The sequence below is a fragment of the Notothenia rossii genome (assembly GCF_949606895.1).
Source record: "Notothenia rossii genome assembly, chromosome: 8".
NCBI lineage: Eukaryota > Metazoa > Chordata > Actinopteri > Perciformes > Nototheniidae > Notothenia > Notothenia rossii.
In genome coordinates this window covers 17,340,303-17,358,274 of record NC_136906.1, presented here as the reverse complement: position 1 = coordinate 17,358,274, position 17,972 = coordinate 17,340,303, and the positions used below count along the sequence as shown (strand labels likewise).

General features: G+C 40.5%; 3 protein-coding genes across 5 annotated transcripts; all 3 read right to left on the bottom strand.

Moving 5' to 3' along the window:
* Positions 1–282: 282 nt before the first annotated feature.
* On the bottom strand, positions 283–3,828 carry LOC307014613 (galectin-3-binding protein A-like). Its single transcript, XM_079642633.1, has 6 exons — positions 3,668–3,828; positions 3,217–3,330; positions 2,795–3,001; positions 2,285–2,419; positions 1,651–1,942; positions 283–1,504 (listed from the first exon to the last, which is right to left on the bottom strand). Exons 2-6 carry the CDS (start codon positions 3,305–3,307, stop codon positions 463–465), a joined length of 1,767 nt encoding a protein of 588 aa, XP_079498759.1. The 5' UTR covers positions 3,308–3,330; positions 3,668–3,828; the 3' UTR covers positions 283–462.
* A 144-nt stretch (positions 3,829–3,972) lies between these two features.
* Positions 3,973–12,557, bottom strand: cant1a (calcium activated nucleotidase 1a). Of its 3 annotated transcripts, none has more exons than XM_079642636.1 (4): positions 12,328–12,557; positions 5,772–6,440; positions 4,965–5,168; positions 3,973–4,877 (listed from the first exon to the last, which is right to left on the bottom strand). In XM_079642636.1, the coding sequence occupies exons 2-4, from the start codon at positions 6,415–6,417 to the stop codon at positions 4,507–4,509; spliced, it is 1,221 nt and encodes a 406-aa protein (XP_079498762.1). In that variant the 5' UTR covers positions 6,418–6,440; positions 12,328–12,557; the 3' UTR covers positions 3,973–4,506. The 3 variants fall into 3 exon arrangements, with proteins under 3 accessions (XP_079498762.1, XP_079498760.1, XP_079498761.1); XM_079642634.1 differs by lacking the exon at positions 12,328–12,557 and adding an exon at positions 10,445–10,585; XM_079642635.1 differs by lacking the exon at positions 12,328–12,557 and adding an exon at positions 9,303–9,490.
* Positions 12,558–13,748: 1,191 nt separating this feature from the next.
* syngr2a (synaptogyrin 2a) lies at positions 13,749–17,647 on the bottom strand. The gene is made up of 4 exons (XM_079642301.1): positions 17,415–17,647; positions 15,899–16,136; positions 15,233–15,372; positions 13,749–15,094 (listed from the first exon to the last, which is right to left on the bottom strand). The coding sequence occupies exons 1-4, from the start codon at positions 17,511–17,513 to the stop codon at positions 14,894–14,896; spliced, it is 678 nt and encodes a 225-aa protein (XP_079498427.1). The 5' UTR covers positions 17,514–17,647; the 3' UTR covers positions 13,749–14,893.
* Between the last annotated feature and the right edge of the window lie 325 nt (positions 17,648–17,972).

Below are 17,972 nucleotides of genomic sequence, written 5' to 3'. Positions count from 1 at the left end.
TAAAATAAACAATTGAATAATTTGGGGAGTTATGGGGCAGTTGCCATTTGAGACTCCAGGAAACTTCTGGTCTCAAATTTGTCATCATTGGTAAAAGCCAGGTGAGCTTTCCCCCCCCCCGGCTTCCATATATCTTCTAAGGTAGGTAATTGGCTGCTGATTTTATTTAACATTTATATTAAAATGTGTCATTTATTGTGTCTCACATCTGGATAAACTCCTCCTGTTAGGATTTATATTTTCCCTTGCTTTTGTGAAAAACAAAGTGCAGACAAACCCAAATGATATAGAGATCACTTTATTTATTTGCCATTTAAAAAATAATCAGGAAAGGATAATTGAAATAAAGCACAGCTAAGTGTATATAATCAACAGAGAGTAATTAGGGAAAAATCACACAGAGTATTCGTAGCTTCATTATTCTATATTGAAGAAAAAGATGACAAATTGATCAGCCTTGGATCAGACATACCCTGGTCTCACTACAAAGTGGTAGGAGAACTGGTCATCTGGACAGGGAAAGGTGAGACCCTGGGTCTCATTCAGATTGATGTAAGCCAGGTTGTCCTTGAAGTCCTGAATCTGACAGATGTACTTGCCTTGGCACATCAGCAGCAGCCGGTTACGAAACAGGATGTCTTTGTTCTGGGGGCGTTCTTGGGGATACAGCCTTGCCACAGGGAATGAGCTGCACCTCAAGCCTTGGTTTGAACATTCTTGTTGGTTTCTCAAGACATTAACCCCCCACCTGATGCGGTTGTTCTTGAAGATCAGGCTGTTGTGGATAGGTACGTTAAGCTGGGTTTGGATTTGATTGTATTGGTAATGATTGTTATACCTAGTCATCATGAATGTAGTCATCATGAATGGAGTTATTACAGTGCTCCAGGGCTTAGCGGTGTAGATCCTTGTCTGGTAATGATCATTTTCGGTGCTGAACTTTTGGTTGGACTTGAGATTAGTGAAGAGCAGCATATTAAACTGGTATGCTTCCAAGAGGTTTTCCTGATACAAATTCTTATGAGAACTGTAGAGAGAAGAGTTGAACTCCAGGTCATACAGTGCTTCAGCAGGGATCATAGGGAAACGAATGTGACTCAACAGTTCATGCTGGGTGTCAAAAGGGGTCGAGTTGCCCTTCTCTTCGATCCAGCTCTCCACAGTTTGAAGTAGAACGTATTCATCTGGCACCACCAAGTCTGAGCGGAGCAGAAGGGATCTAAGGAGCTGAATGGAGATGTGGGTCCAAGCAGGGGACATGGTCAGATTTTGGAAGTTCCAGGCCAGATACTGAAGACAGTTCTCCTCCAGGACAAAGTCCCCAGTCTCCACTGCATATTTGTAAAGGGACACCTGGGTTTGGAACGAGGCATCCTCTGGTAGGATTTTAGAGAACAGCCGACCTGTGTCCTCCTGCAGCTCCTCTACCCCAAACGTGTAAGCTAACCAGTGGAGGCACTGCACGGAGGAGAAGGCGATATCCGCCTTGCGGGTGTAAATGTACCTATAGAGATTGTAGAATATTTAATAGACTCTTAAAGATGTATTCCGTTCATTGTGCTTTTTGTTACATGATGACAAAACAAATTAGTGATATCAATATGAGTTTTGTATCTTGAATCAATACAAGCCATAGTCATTTCAGCATACCTGATGAAGGTGGTGACATGAGGTTGGCAAGACTGGCCGACGTTCACCGTGATGTTATTGATCCCCTCCGAAGCATTGAAGAGCGGGAATTGTGAAAGTATATGTTTGTGCGCACATATCTGTGTCTCAACCACCTCCTGGGTCCCGTCGTCCTGTAAGTTTTCAGAAGCACTCTGGACTAAGATCAGGAAGTCACAGCCGTTACTGCTGTCAAAGATTTGGCCGCGCTCATCAGAGAGACTGATGCTGTTGTCCAGCGAGTGAAGAGAATCACTTTTCGTCAGGCTTGAGTCTGGAACCACAAATAACTGGAATGAATATTTAATAAAGTAACAATTGAGAAACTTTGATCAAGTTTGCAGACTATACTTTTCCTGTCTCTTACATATTATTTTCTCCAGCACCTGATTTTTATCTGAATATCTGTGTCTGGAAAAAAGGTTGCTACATATACTTGATCTAGTGACCCAACCTTTACTCTATAATCTGTTAAACAAAGCAGAATTGTTGAATCTCAACTAATAACGCTGCTACATTTAAAAATAAAAATAATAAAAATACTCTTAACTATTTTCAAGTGGACTATCCAAATTGTTTTTACTGCATGCACATTTGATAAAGTTTAGATACATACTGCTTGTTTCACAAATAACTCCAACGTCCTCTTTGTGGGAGCAGTCAGTTGCTCCCCAGCTTGTGAAAGTACATTTTGACAGATAGCTCTCTGTGCCTTGACATGACAAGTCATCAAGCCAAATAGGTCCAGACACTATGAAGTAAAATGAAAGGAAATACATTGTTAATTGGTCTAGCAGTAACACATTATACAGCTCTGAAAAAAATTAAGAGACCGATACAAATCTTTCTGAAATCTCAATCTCTACATGTATGGCAGCCATTCCATTCCAGTGTCTTTTGAATTCCAACAGAGAAATGTTGTCAGTCGTTTATGGAATAAAACACAACACAACAACACATACCTATAAATAGTAAAACCAGATAAACTGCTAATGCTGCAGTGGTTTCTTCATTTTTTCCAGAGCTGTAAGTGACATGTTCTGAATGTGTGGTGGTATCACATCTCCCCACTCATTACAATCACTTCACCGCCCTCTGGTGGCGGATAACAGGAAATAGAGGTCACCTTTTCCATAGTTTTTCCCAATGACAACAGAGTTAGCTCCGGGGTAGTGGAGCTGACGACACACCACCTGGGCCTCAGCCATGTCCCAGCCGTCGTCACACACCGTTCCCCATTTCCCATCGTGGTAGATTTCCACCCGGCCCTCCGAGACACCGCCTCCAAACAGCCTCACATCACCCTCCCGTGGCGCGGGGTTTCTCCTGCTTTCTGTAGAATATTAAACGAGGCAGAGAGGCTATACAAACATTTGGATGACGTCCTACAGTCTGTGTTGAGGGTGAAGGGAAAATAATATATTTCTAATAATGTTAAACAGTTTACAGTTCTGCATTTAAAACTAATAAAGTATGTTTCCAGGCAAAAGTAAAAGCATTTAAATAGTTTTTACACAAACAAGCTAAAAGCTAAGTTCACATACTCACCGTCACCGAACATGCTCAATCTCACTGCACTTCCAGAGACATAGAGAAGCAGCAGAAGCCACAGACTGAAACAGTTTCGATGTGCGAGCATTTTCAAACCGCCAGTGTGGGACTCTGACATAGAGGATGACAGTCAAATAAATATGCTCTACTGTACTTCACAATTTAAGATTTTAACTTAATAACCCTTAACCCAAAGCTCCAAGAGTGAAACTAGTGTCGTTTTTTGTGCATATCAATCTATTTACTGTTGAAAGAGTGAAAATAGCACCTGTACCCCACCCCCCACTCTTAACTTAAAATGTGTGCATCACAAATGAAAAGGTCAAATTTTACTAGAAAAACTCTTTTAATGAAGTTGTTTACAGCTCTTTGCTGTAACTATTGTACATTTCACCTCTGTGCGAGGAATAAAGGTATTCTGATTCTGAATATAATAAGACTTATTTACCTTTTGTCCCTCGTTATGAAGTGATGTTGTCTCAAAATGTGCTTCTCTCGTCTGGCGTCTGTCACACCAATTTCACTTCTTTTTAAGTCCTGCCAAAAACAGGTTTCACTTCTCCTTTCCCGCTCTTTTCCCCAAGTTTCGTTTCAAATTAAAGCTGACAGTCTGGGCTGTTGCATTGCATAACAGTTTTTGGACCAGTTTCAACTTGTTTGAGAACAATGTCTAACTTATTGTGGGACTTATTTGTTTAAACAAGCAACAGTTTAAACAGTTTAAACAGTGTAACTAAAAGAAGACTCAGAAAATAAGTATCAAGGTTTTTACTAAGGTCATCCCAACAAAAACATTACATAATTCCTTTTTTCAACAAAACGTCCTTCAAATCATGTTGAGGTTTATGAAGAATAAAAGCAGGCCTTTAGTTATTTCATTGGAAATAACATGACGGGTGTGTACACAATGATATTTAACATGGAGCAAAGGGCAAACACCGTCGTCGACCCTTTGAGAGTATTATGTGCATGGAAAATAAATCAGGGTCTAGTAAATCGATATTTTGTACATTCATTATAAGAAGGCTACAGTACTGTTGAGGAACCACATTTGTATTGGGAGAAAGATGATCCATCTCAAGACATGCTGGCATTGTTTGTGTTGATTGGCAATTTCTCAAAACCCAAAACCATATTTTACAATCTCAGCCCATAGTTTGTCTGTTTGTACTGAAGACGCTCCTTTAGGGTTGGAGTTGTGCCTCATCGAGGACCGGTGAGTACAGTAACGTCAACATTGACTGGATTGTAAACTAAATAGAACAGTGCAGTGGCAGGTATCTCAGTCTATATGAACTCCACCCCCTCATATTTAACATCCCCGATCTTGGTTTCGGGTAGAAGGATGCGTCCGTCAAGCGTGAAGGCCACGATGTACGTGGCAACCTTTCCCGCGTCTTCCTCTGACTTGAGAGCGACGATGATCTGGTCGTCGGTATTCGGGACAAACTTGAAGGAGGAAAATCCGTGAGTGGGGTTGAGCGGACCCACCCGACTTACAATGATGTCTTTGAAATCTGGCGAGCAGCTGAGAGCGAGGTTCGAGGCGCGGCGCTCGTCTGCCGTCTCCTCGTAGCGCTCCTTGCTGGCGCGGCGAGGGAGGAAGAACCAGCGCTGCAGGGTGTCGCTCCACGCTGCTGACTCGTGGATGAGATACCCTGTAAGGATTTAGAGATATACGGTATAGTGTCAACAAAGACAAATACACAAAGGAATAGAGAGTGAGATCTGATTGACATCCTCACCTGGAGGCTCTATCCCTGCAGCAGACTTCAGAGATTGGTACTTGGGAACCCAGTTCTCATGTTGTACGTCCCCTCTGAAGCCCACTACTTTCACCCACTCTGGGTTGTTGTTGACAAACACGCCTTCAGTGGTGGTCCACTCTTTCCCCAGACCACCGACGTACAGGTGCTTGTCCTTCACCGCCAGCCACTCCGCTTTGAACCCTTTCAGGAGAAATAAAACAAGTAGCAATTAAACACAGAAACACTCGATTAAAAACAAAAGCCCTGCAGTCAAGATCATTTTTAAGGTGAAGCACAAAATAAAAATCAGTGGAATATACTTTAAGTACAAATGAAAGCTGTTATTATCCGGAAAAAGCAGCTGCTGTTAGGGTTCAGTGTTAATAATATAAATAATATACATATTGTTGGAGTAGTAAGACTGACATTGTAGCCTTTTTGCCATTGTAGCTGGTTGAGGTGTTGCTAGTATCCAAACTAGGTCTCTAGCCCCTTCAGAGGGTCAACACATAGATCTGAGGAATCGTGAGATGATTTTTACTCAATTATTGCTTGTTTTGTGCAATAATGGATTAGTTTACCTCTTTGGGCTACAGAGAGCCGTTCAAATGAAATCCTCTGAGCATATCTGGCTATTCACGACTTGTAGACAACCACTAATTAAAGAGCCTTGACAAAAATGCAGTGGGGTAAAAAGTATCGGCTTAGTCTCGCTGAAGTGGAGTTGAATTATTAAAAAAAGCATAAAATGGAAATACTAATGTAAAATATCGTTTAGCAGCATCAGAGGAGGGTAATGCTGACCTTTGGCAACGCTGCCATCGCCGTCAGGTAAGATGACCCACGGCACGATATTGTCGCCGTCAATGCGGTAGACGACCCCCGTCCTGTCGTCGACGCTGTAGAGCTTCCCGTTGAACACCACCAGCTCGGACAGCTCCATACCCCGCCCTTTCTCCGACAGGTGGCTCTCCAGCACCACCTTGTCCGTATCCCACTCAACTGCTACCTTGTCGCCACTTTGGGACACCAACAGATGTCCCCGCCGCATGTAGCTGAACCAAGTCAGTTTCTTGTCACTGCGAGAGCTTGTGTCTAGGTCGGCAATGACCCCAACGCGGTAGCGAGTGCCCTGCGGCGTGTGCTCAGGCGGACTGAGAGGGTAGGTGTCATTGTAACCGACATTGGACTGCTGCGTGTCACTGTGACCGCTCTTCCAACTGTGGGAGTCGTAGGACCGGGCTCGCAAGTCCGCGCTAAGGTGCATGAAGAGCAGCAGGAGCAGGCCCAGGGAGAGCGCCACCGCCACGATGGGCCGCCACTTAAGGCGGAAACGAGGGTCAGTGGTGTTGGCCATGGACGCCAACATAGGGAGGCCTCCGACAGAGATACGCAGTGGGCTCATAGGCTCATCCTGCTCTAGTCGTGTGAAGCCTGGGGGAGCAGGCATGGGGGACGGAGGCCTGGATCGACCTGAAGGAAGATACAGAGAGAATGTAAGTCCACTTGTACAACACAAAGCAGGACAGCACAAATAAAAAGACAGTTATTTATTGATTGACTGCTGGATACACTGATGGTTTTCCGTTTATACTAGTCTATAATAGCTTATATTTTACTCCTACCAGAGATACTTAAACAGGTACATTTTGTTGTCCATCCATCCAAGCATACATCCATTGTCAAAATCACAGTTTGGAATATGCAAATAGGGTAACTTTATCTCAAGTTCTAATGTCCATGTAAATGCATTATTTCAATCTTGTTTAATGCTTTAAATGTGTAAGAAAGTCATTTTAGTGTATTTTTATATCAACATCTCTCTTTTTTGTCCTCTGAAATATAACAATATTCTCCCTGTGTGTGTGTGTGTGTGTGTGTGTGTGTGTGTGTGTGTGTGTGTGTGTGTGTGTGTGTGTCACCAAGTCAGAGGGGTCACCATGATTCCTTTTCTTGAAGCCATGAACATAGACACACAATCTAAAGTAATGCTTAGACATTTTTGCTAAATATAATTAGTTGTATTATGGCCAAGACTACAAAAAAAAAGATGATTTCCTATTTTTGTAATGGAAATGTAAGATTGAAACATAGCCCGTCAAAAAGTAACAACATGTCTACCAGCACCTCTAAAGCACACTAGTAAACACATCTTGAAAACTATCGTGTTTGTTTAAAACATACAAAAGAAAAAATCAAAAACACAAATACTGTTTTGAGAGTGTTTTTTTATCGGACTGGTTTTAGAAACAGTTTGATTAATTGTGTTACAAGTGTTAACATTCCTGTATTTCTCTAATGTAAATAAGATAGCTGTGAGGCTGAGCCGCTTTGGACTGACCTCTATCTGACCCTCAACCTAAGGCCACACTGTAGTGGTAACTGTGACCGTACTTTTTACAACATCGGCTCAGCTGTGATTCATCTTCTTCCCTTTCTTCAACTTTACTCAATGGTTTTGCAATGTCTATGTACCTCACACCTGCAATAACTGATTGTTTTGGCCACTTAGCGACAGCAAAAGCACAAAACACAGCAATTACATAAGGTGTTAGTGTGTTTCTTTGTTTAAATGGTGTGCTTTCCTTTTAATCACTGAAGAAGAATATGGTTGAACTTTCAATTCCCCTTTATCTCAAAGAGAGACTTGTTACATTTTCTGAACAGAGGCCACTCATATCCCACATAATGGAATAATGGTAAAACATAAAATAACAAAAGCAACAGTGGAGAATAGTCATAAAGTCAGTCAACGTAGAGATATCCATCAAACATTGTGCAACCAAAACTACTGGTCATATAGGACACTAGTAGGGCTGTGTAGGACTGGATTACATTGAGCATTGGTGTGTTTGTTGCTTATGAATTACATTTTAAATTTGCAAAGGAAGAATGTTATTTGTTCTTTAAAAATTGAATTGGTTAATAATGGTTATTTCTCTTCAAATATAGGTCACAATTCAGGTTACCCAGGATAATATTTTACCAGGAGCAAGTAACTTCAGCTGTATACCACTGGATATACAGCTATACAGTTGCAGTAGTCAGGAAATACTTAAAACAAACCCAAGGGCTCAATCTAATTCAGGGGTGTCCAAACTACGGCCCGGGGGCCAAATGCGGCCCATGAGCCATTTTGAATCGGCCCTCAGCAGATTGTAAAGGTATAATGGAATATGGCCCACAAAATGAAACTTGTGCTCGTCTTGTACTTCTTCAACATATATGTAAACATATATTACTCAGTAGTATTCATGTGTTAATAAGTCCACTTTTCAAATAAATTCAGTCAATTGAAGTTTTAAAATGTTTTCTAACAAATCTAAGTTGATAAGAAAAAAGCCCAATAGCCTATAACAAGCTTGAAATACCCTTCATATTTCCCCTCATTATAATCTTATAATATCATAATTTGAGGCTTCTGTTTTAAGGAATGAGCTGCCAACAAAATAAATGAAACCCAATGTAGATCTGTGATGTAGGCGGTTTATTCTTAAAGCATATTCAAGTACATGGCATCATTTACCTACATTTGATTGATTTGGCTAACTTCTAACTTAACTTATGATGTAATCAACCTCACCTCTAGTGAGCAGCCCAGCCCTTCGTAGATTGTTCTGTATGTGGCACTCTGTGAAAAAGGTTTGGACACCCCTGATCTAATTACATTTACATCAAATGCACCCTATAGGACTCATCATTGCAAACTGTAGAGCCTAACTGGATGGTCCTCACTTAGTATGCGTAGGATGCAGCATGGGTTTTTATTATTGTATAAAGCCATTTCAGGTAAACTTCCACTTTACATATGTGCCAGATTTGCTCCAGTTTGTTACTCTTACAACCTCAGATCCAGTGCCTGGCTACGGTTTCAGGTACCTGCTGTGCGGACTGAGGCTGGAAAAAGGAGTCTTTTTTATATGGTCCTTGGTCTTGGAAGGACCTTCAATCACGCCTCAAACTGACGGCACTTGTCCCAATAGCCTCTTTTAAATGGGAGTTGTCTGAGGTCCTTACCACCAGCTGCTGTTCAGTGTTATGTGTAACCTTGCTGCCTTCTTGGCCAGGTCAGCATTGTAAATGAGATTTTTATCTCAATGCTTTTTATCTGGTTAAACAAAGGTTGAATAAAATCAAATTGTATGATACCTACATGAGCAAAAAAAAAATATATATCTGTAAAACTATTTTCCACAGTTGTAACAAACCATCAGTGACTAAAGAAAACATACTAATAATTGATCTGAAGACCAAACATTTTTTTTCAAACCTCACCTCTGGCTGAGCCTACAACGAGACATGTCCATGATTCATCAATCTAATGTACTCACATACTTTCCATAAGAAGAATCCTTTGCTCGTTTGACAATCAAATCCTTAATTCCAGAGAAATCCTTCTATATTTTAAACTCTGGTAAGATACATGATATATCTGGTGAGAGCTCACACAAAGGAGTGTATGCCGGGTTAAACATTACACAAGAAGCAGGAAGCAGCTCAGTTTATGTTAATATCAGGTGGCCACTGGCCACTTGGGGGATCTGTTAACGTGGAGAATGGGAGGAGCCTCAGTGAATATAAAAGGGAAGCGGCTGTGAACAGGTACATCAGGATATACACAATAAACCAGCAGATGTCACACATACCACTTTCCCAAGCACTTAAAGCGTTATTTACTAACCATTATGACAAGCAATAACTTATCCAAGTAGTCTTTCAAGGAAACATCTCTAATAATGCCACAACTCTTTCTGTTTTACATCTTAGACAAGTGAAAATAAAGCATAGAGGAGAAACTAAAAAGACATGAAAGACACATTAGGAAAATGTGATGTTTCTAGTTTGTTTTACATTACATATAATGAGTGGCAAAGCAAGAAGAGTAGAGATGAATGATCCAGGAAGATCTAAGGGACTATTTTCATGCTGTCCGTGATTAGTTGATCAATGAAGAAGAATCAATCCAAAGATAAACATCTTCAAATAATAGTAAATTGAAGTAGTGCTGCTTAGTTTTCTTTCTTCTTTTGATAAAAGTTTAAGTTAAGAAGTAGTGCTGATACTTAGGTTTGCACCTGAACGTGGATAAAATACATTTTGTGACATTACAGAGGTAGAGCAAACTGTATTTCATACACTGATATTTGCTTAAACTCCCAACAGACCAGTGTGACGTGTCTCGGGGGTCCCCACCAGGAATACTAAAATACAGAATGTGTGTAATTAATCCCAAACAAATTCCAGGGTCCTCTTAACTCGACCTCAGGAGCTTTGCACTCCTGTGGCCTAAACATGGCTGCGTTTCTTCGAAAAGGAGCACGGGAGGTGAAAGACCCTTTCATAAAAGGGGCCTCCCGAGCCAAACGGCAGCCCATTATAGCAGCGACATCAGGCCTCGCACTCTGAGGCAAGAAACTATCCTATCTGAAATACTCCCAGAAATAACCTTGACTGAAACAAATTAATTAAAGGCTTACCCCTCCGTCTCCTGCTGCTTGAAAGCCGACCCTGAGTCATTAGGAGTACTTCTCTCTCCTTAAAGCAGACCTCCACAATCGGTCTTGTGCTCTTTCTGATCACTGATTATTTGCAGTTCAACCATGACTAAGGATTGTTACCATGCTGGTGGACTTTAGCTGGACCTGGATTATGCTCCAGTCCAAACGGGCAAACCTTTCAGGGCGCCAACACAATACATGAAGTTATCATTCATCGTAGCCGACAAAGGGCCAGGTATCAGAGGTTAGAAAAACCTTTCTTAACAGCACAATAACTTTATCTGCAAAAAAGGTGGAAAGCTTTGACCCTTGCAGACTGAATAGAAGTTTCCTAAAAAAAAACCTGCGGTCACTACGAGAGCTTGAATGCAACATCTGTGAAGCAATAAGTACTGTGTGAGCACTGTGATTGGACTGAGGCCAGAGATCAGCCTGATAATAACAGGGTTCCGCACACAGGGCCCTAAACTTAGTTTTAGATGTAAAATGTGTGTAACTACTCCTAGGCTTAATGGAAAATCAATAAGAAGTTTAAAAGTCAACAGAAATGTTGAATGTTGCACAGTTAAAGGAACGACGCAATACAAAATGTAGGGTTAGGAGATGTGACAACATACACAACATGACACATTAGAAATGAATCAACTCAGAGATGTTGCCAAACAGTTTGCTCTGAGGAAGCCGTCCATTTAATAATGAATAGATACATATTTATTTAACTGGATAAACCAGAAAAACCTGGCGACTTCATCAGCAGTGACAGTGCAAACACCTAAAGATATAGTAGCAGTTGGACGTTTTTGGGGCCTTTTTTTGCTTGAAAATAGAGCTAGAAAGATGACTTGGTTGCTTTTCAATGATTGTGAAACCAACCCAATATTTTGCGATTATTTTGGTTACATTTATAGGATAATGAAAACAATCAGTAGTTGCAGTTATTCTTAAAATGTTTTAAAGTAAATGATTATCAAAAGGGATGCCAGTTAATCTTATTTTGATCAATTTATTGATTAATAAAATAATGTTTCAGCTCTATTTAAGTATACATTTTTGAACATGTCTGAGCTTATCAAAGTTGTTCTAATAGTCATTTTTCACAATAGCATGACATCATCTAAAATACAGAAGAGCTGTCACAGTATGCACAAGTACTGTCCCAATACATAATCAATTGTAAAACAGGTGGTTCCTTGATGTAAAAATGTGAGTCAATCTGCTTTGTGCTGCCCAAAAGGATGACATCTGGGGAGGTGGGCTTCAAAGGGAACAGATCAAGGACACAGAGAGAATATGTGAGGCCCATAAAAGTTCACTTATTACCGTAGGGCAGATTCCCAATCCTCTGGATGTCAAGGCGCCCCCAAACAGATGTGCATTAGGGTAACACGTTGATTTTATGTTGCATTTATACATTCAGAAGCATCTGAATAATAAAGGTAACCACAATAGTCGTATTTAAGTATTTCTTATTTGGTTTTGAGACACCAGAGTCCCTAGGTGGCCCTGGGACCCTGCTATCAGCATGCCTTTACTTCACAAACCACTCAAATTCAGTGCAAAGTAGTCTAAATACAAGATCAGCAGTTTGTAAGTAGAGTTATGTTGTTAAGGGATGCAGCAGGTTTTCTCCCTCCTCTCCCTCACACAGCAACTTCTTGTGTGTGTGTGTGTGTGTGTGTGTGTGTGTGTGTGTGTGTGTGTGTGTGTGTGTGTGTGTGTGTGTGTGTGTGTGTGTGTGTGTGTGTTGATTGTTTGTTATCAGCTCATGACCCTGTCCTGCCGGCAGCGCAGAGGTTAACACAGATGCCATCACAAATGGCTGCGTTCAGAGAACCCCCCCCCCCCTCATGTATTCTACTCACCGCGGGTGTTAGATGTTCAGCTCGCAGTCCGCCGGTGGTTGCAGCTCAGATGTCATTATTCTAAGTCTTTTTTCCTCGGCTGCCTTTTCCTCATTCCTCCGTGTCCCGTTTATCCGACAGCCGTTCATTACTTCCTGTATGCACTGATGACGACGACAGCGTGCACTGCATGCGCGCGGTGGGTGGAAGAGGGTTTGTCAAGCGGTGGCTTCACGTGCTGTTGGAAATTTGAGAACCACGCGTCGTCAACTTAATCCTTTGAAAGGAAAATATGTGCAAATGGACATACTACACAGAGGTGGGAGAAGTACTCAGATCTTGTACTTGAGTGAAATTAGACGTACCAGAGTGTAGGAGTACTCCGTTTAAAGTAAAAGTCCTGCATTCAAAATGTTACTCAAGTAAAAGTAGAAAAGTATGAGCATCAAAAGTACCAAAAGTAAAAGCACTCATTATGCAGATTGGTCCAATTCACAATAATATATAATCTATGTTTTGATTATTATTATTGATGCATTAAAGTGTTATCAAAGCTGGTAGTTTTAATTACTTTGTATACTGCAGGGTAGATTGTGAATTTACTCCAGGTGTAACTAAAGTCTTATTAAAGTGTTGATTATTTCACATAATGTATGCAAATCTGTAAAGTAACTAAAGGTAAATTAAATGAATGTAGCGGACTACACAGTGTACCTCTAAATTGTAGTGGAGTACAAAGTAGCACAACATTGAAATACTCAAGTAAAGTACAAGTATCTCAACATTGTACTTAAGTATGCTACAGTACTTGAATAAATGTACTTAGTTACTTCCCACCTCTGATATTACAGCTGTATGGATTTGACTGAGACAGTTTCAATTATCAAATTGTTCCATCACTAACCGAGTTATGCCGGAAAAACATGTGAACTATCTGGTTTCCACGATACATCAAAAATAACTTACACATCTTTTTTTTCCAATCGTTAAACAAAGGTTTGACAATATTTGGTGTTATAAGAAACATTGATTCAGGTTCTTCACATATTCTCTTAGTACAGTGTCTTGGCTTACTTATTTAAATAAAATGTGTTTTCTTTATTTCCAATCACTGATCTTCCTATGAATCTTTTTGAAGTCCCGCCTTACACTTTGAAAATCATAACTGATCTTCCTATGAATCTTTTTGAAGTCCCGCCTTACACTTTGAAAATCATATGGTTATATATAATGTGAGAATACACCTTTTTTGTTTTTAATTTTCTTTTGAAACACATAATACCTTTTACTCTTTACATTCTTATAGGCACTGCACACTGTCCACAGTTCCTCCACATTCTCGAACACTATCACTATTCAAATATTTGCCCAAGGAGCACAGCCCTACACAGAATCCGGGTCTTTCTCAAGAAGAGGACATAAATTAAGAGCTGACGCAGAGGTTCAAAGCAAAAACTTTTTTTATTCTGCGTGTGATACAGAATTCTGTATAAAGGCACTTTAACAGGGAAGTATTGTAAAGCCGTGAGCACAACAGTGAAACTGCAAAACATGCAAAGGCACAACTGCAGTTTAGAAAAAGCAAGAGGAGAAGTGATTAAAAAAAAGAATGGTCTGATTGTCATGTTCTCTGATTGAAAAGATTAAATTAGATAATAAATATATCAAATAAGCAAAACATCACTGAATTCCTGAAACCACATTTTGGCTAAACATTTGTGAAAGGGTTTTCTTTTAAACTGTAACTGAACTCAAGAAAGGCACATTACACTTCTACAGAGATAGCTGATGCAATTCAATGTATTGGCAACCTTCATATATAAACAAAACACCCTTATACTAATACTAAATAGTAATTGTGGCAGAATTAACATTAAAATGAACAATCTAAGATCAAAAATGAGCAATCAACTGCCTAACAGAAGTGATTTTCAGTGCATAAAAGCCATTTTACAGTGGTTGATTTTTAAGAAAGGAAAAAAACATGACTACACTAGTTACAGAGTTTTCATTGCACCCATTGGTTTAGTAACATGGGCTTGTTTTGAGGTCAAAGATCAATATGTACAAGAGTGTTACACTAATCTACTGTTGTTGAACTTGTGTACATTTAGAAAATATATGTTCTAATCAGTAACATATTCATTAAACTAAAAAACAATATTGTCCATCTCAAAAATGCAAAGCCAATTTCCCGGCAGCAGAGTCAATCTTAAACTGTTGGCTAATTATTGCTTTGACACTTTGCACTCATAAAGCTAAGCAAAAGAGGGCACTGTCCAAACTGTGGTTGGTTTGGTACGAAGACAACAACCGCACTATCACTCTCTCTTGCCAAAACATTCTCTTATAAAAAAAAAAGTACTATAATTCCACCTGCTCTGTGTGGCACAAACCCCACCACACATGTTACAACAATGAGATTAACTAAAAAAACACTTCAGTGCACCCAAACATGTGCAAACAAGTTCTGCAGGGAAGTGGGAGTGCAGAGAACAGTCTGAGTTGTAAATGAAACCAGTGGCACACATGTTTATTTAAAAAGCAAACTCTCCTGTTCTGATTCATGCGTTTGAGTCTCAGTCCTTCAGTAGGTTGGAGGTTGGTACTCCCCCGGCTGCTCCTGGTTGTTGGAGAAAGGCGACTGCTGGTAGCCCGTGGGGCCGCTGCTGGCGTACGGAGACGGCGGGTATGGAGTACTTTGGTCATTGGCTGGGTCTCTGTACTCCTGCTCAAACTCATTGACACCTTGGCGATACCTTTCAAGTGCAAAGTAGCACAAGAGACCCTGTTGGGAGAAGTTAAGAGTTAGTAAAGGGAGCTTTTACACTACTCTCTGGCACATTTTCCTCCAGCTGAGTGGTGTGTTATTATAGGATTTTGTCAGTCAAAGGCTGGTAACACTCGGAGGGGATGAAAGGCTCACCCAGGAGATGATGGAGAAGAAGGAGAAGCTCACGATGGCCCGGGCGGCGTCCCCAGCCATAGCCTCAGTGGAGTCGAGGGTTTTAGACCACTGGTGGGCCAGGACGCAGAAGCAGATGAACCATAGGAACGCCCAAACCCCTGTAGAAAGGAGGAAAATGTTTTTTGGCAACCTGAATGGTTTCTTCCCCTCCGCTACCGGCCTCATACACAAGGCCCGCCCCCCCCCCACCCCACTGACGCTTTACCTCAGCCACAATGCAGACTCTATGCGTTACATTAATACACAATATCAATGTCAATATCTGTTCTTGTTTTGTTTTGTCTATTACTGCCAATTTGTATTCCATATTTTATTCCATTCAAATGTAAATACTGTCATATTTTACTATTTTTTAAAATATTTCTCTAGTTCTCTACCTGTGTTTTTAATTCTTGTTTTACTTTTATGTATGCACCACGACACCAAGTCAAATTCCTCGCACGTGTGAACCTACCTGGTAATAAACCTGTTTCTGATTCTGATGAAACCAGAGAAATAAATAGTCAGGCATAGGAGGAAATATGAAACTAAATTAAGGCTGCACTCAATTAGGCTGCACTTCCTGTTTTTAGCCATGGTTCCTGTATTGTGTGCAAGCAGTCTAGAGAGAAACATGACTCTCACCTGAGAAGACCAGATCTCCTAAAACAATGACTTTTCTCTCTTTGGCGTTGCTTATTTGTGGGAAGTAGGCGTCCACTATGAGGAAGACAACACAAGCCATGAAAGCCAGGACTCCGATGCCCACGCCGTAGCTGCAGGCGCTGTCGTGCTCATTGAATATGCATTTGGCATTTTGGTCCGCTGTTTGGTTGATGTAGCCTTCTGCTGTGATGGTTGCAAAGACCACGATGGAGAATAACTGCAAAGAAGAGACACACAGGGTTAAAGCTAGGAGCCGGGGAGGGGGGGGGGGGGTGGGGGTGTGAAATATGCACGTTCAAGTGAAGCAGCCGTGTGACTCTCATCACATGATGCCCATTACAAGAAATAATTCACCATCAAAAGTTATAATATAACATCTGTTAAACCAGTTCAGATAAGGAGGCATATTCTATTTTAAACATTAAACATGGCATAAGAAAATGTAACATATCTTTTGAAAGTGATCCTTGTTCAGAAACCATTTAGGTTAATAAGTAATAGTTAAACAAATAAGGTAAACGCTCGTTTCAAGATTCTCATGCTTTTTCTATGTTTAATAATTGCTGAGTTCTCTTATAAATTGGACTATTTGTCAGACAAAACAAGATATTTCAAAAAGTCAACAGTATTGATCATACATTGTACCAGTTTTTCAACTCATTAAAAAAATCTTACTGATGATGTTTATGACCCTTGTTTGCCTTAGGACCCCCCTATCCTAACCCTCTGAGAGATCTTTAACTGATTTTCTTCTGTCTTTTGCACTAATCTAGAGTCAACACAAGGGTGACAATGCCTTTGCTGTCAGGGAAAATTGAATTTGCCTATTTACTCAAAAAGACAAGGGCAGCAAACTTTGCATCTTCTTTAAAAACCTCTATAAAAGTGTATTTTTAGTAATGCATTTACATTGTTGTCACTTGTTGTCTGTTGCCTGTTGTCTTGTTGTAAAGCACAAGTGTAGTAAAGAGTGTGATGTAAATAAAAAGTATTATTATTACAACATGGCTAAGATTTTAATCGACCTATGAAGTTTTACGGATATAAAAACTACTCTGCAGGGCAACTGATGACGCTGTACAAGTTTGAATCCATGATCTCAAACTGAAAAACACGCCCGAAAAAAAGGAGCCACATCCTCTGTGGGTTTAATCTCAACCATGTCCACTTTTCAGAGCAGAATAAGCAACACAAATGCACACCAATCGTCCATCATCACGTGGAAAACACAGTTATTGTGGTGACACAGCACTGGACATGCTAGCTAACATTAGCTTATGTCAACAAGTGGTGCAGAAAATCATCAATTGTGTTGCTTTCTCTAACTATTATTTATGATTTAAGCAAAAAGCCCACTTCATATCCACTGTTAGCAGCTTGTAAGGCTAACACGAAGCATTTTGTTTTGATTGTGTCGACCCTGGCAGCCCACATCTGTTACATTGACGTGACAGCTGGCTAACTTTGATGCTAACTTTTCCGTGGAGTCACTCACCCAGCTCAGGCATCGCAATATGGTTTGAGGCTGTTTTACAAAATGTACTACATCAAAAGCACCGCCAGCCAACGACGCCCCGTAAGCACTGCTCTGCATTTTTTCCCCAACAAAAAGTATCCTTCAAGCGATAAAAAAAAGACGAGCTGGAAGGTGTTCCTGTCAAAGTTAGGGCAGTTTCGTTTTGTGAGAACAGCTTCCTGAAAACTTTTCAAACACCGCCCCTGCTCTGATGTGTTCAAGTGCTCCTCGTAAACAGCAGCTTCAGAGTGGAGGTATAATTACGGTCTTGATTTTCGTGGTGTTTTAACTTGAATTATTTGGTGAAAAATAACCTTAAAAGTGTCTATGTAACCCGAGGGGGAATTAGTTTATAATATACAAATGGGACGATGCATGAGGGTACTCGAGATAAAACATGCCGAGTAGGTTGCAGAGCCTCTTATTTTACAGGGCGCAAAGTTAAACATCACTGGAATGGCCCCAAAAATGCAACAGCAAAGGCAGATAGGCTTACTATGAAAATGAGTGCTATGTTAATAGTATTCATACTCACTG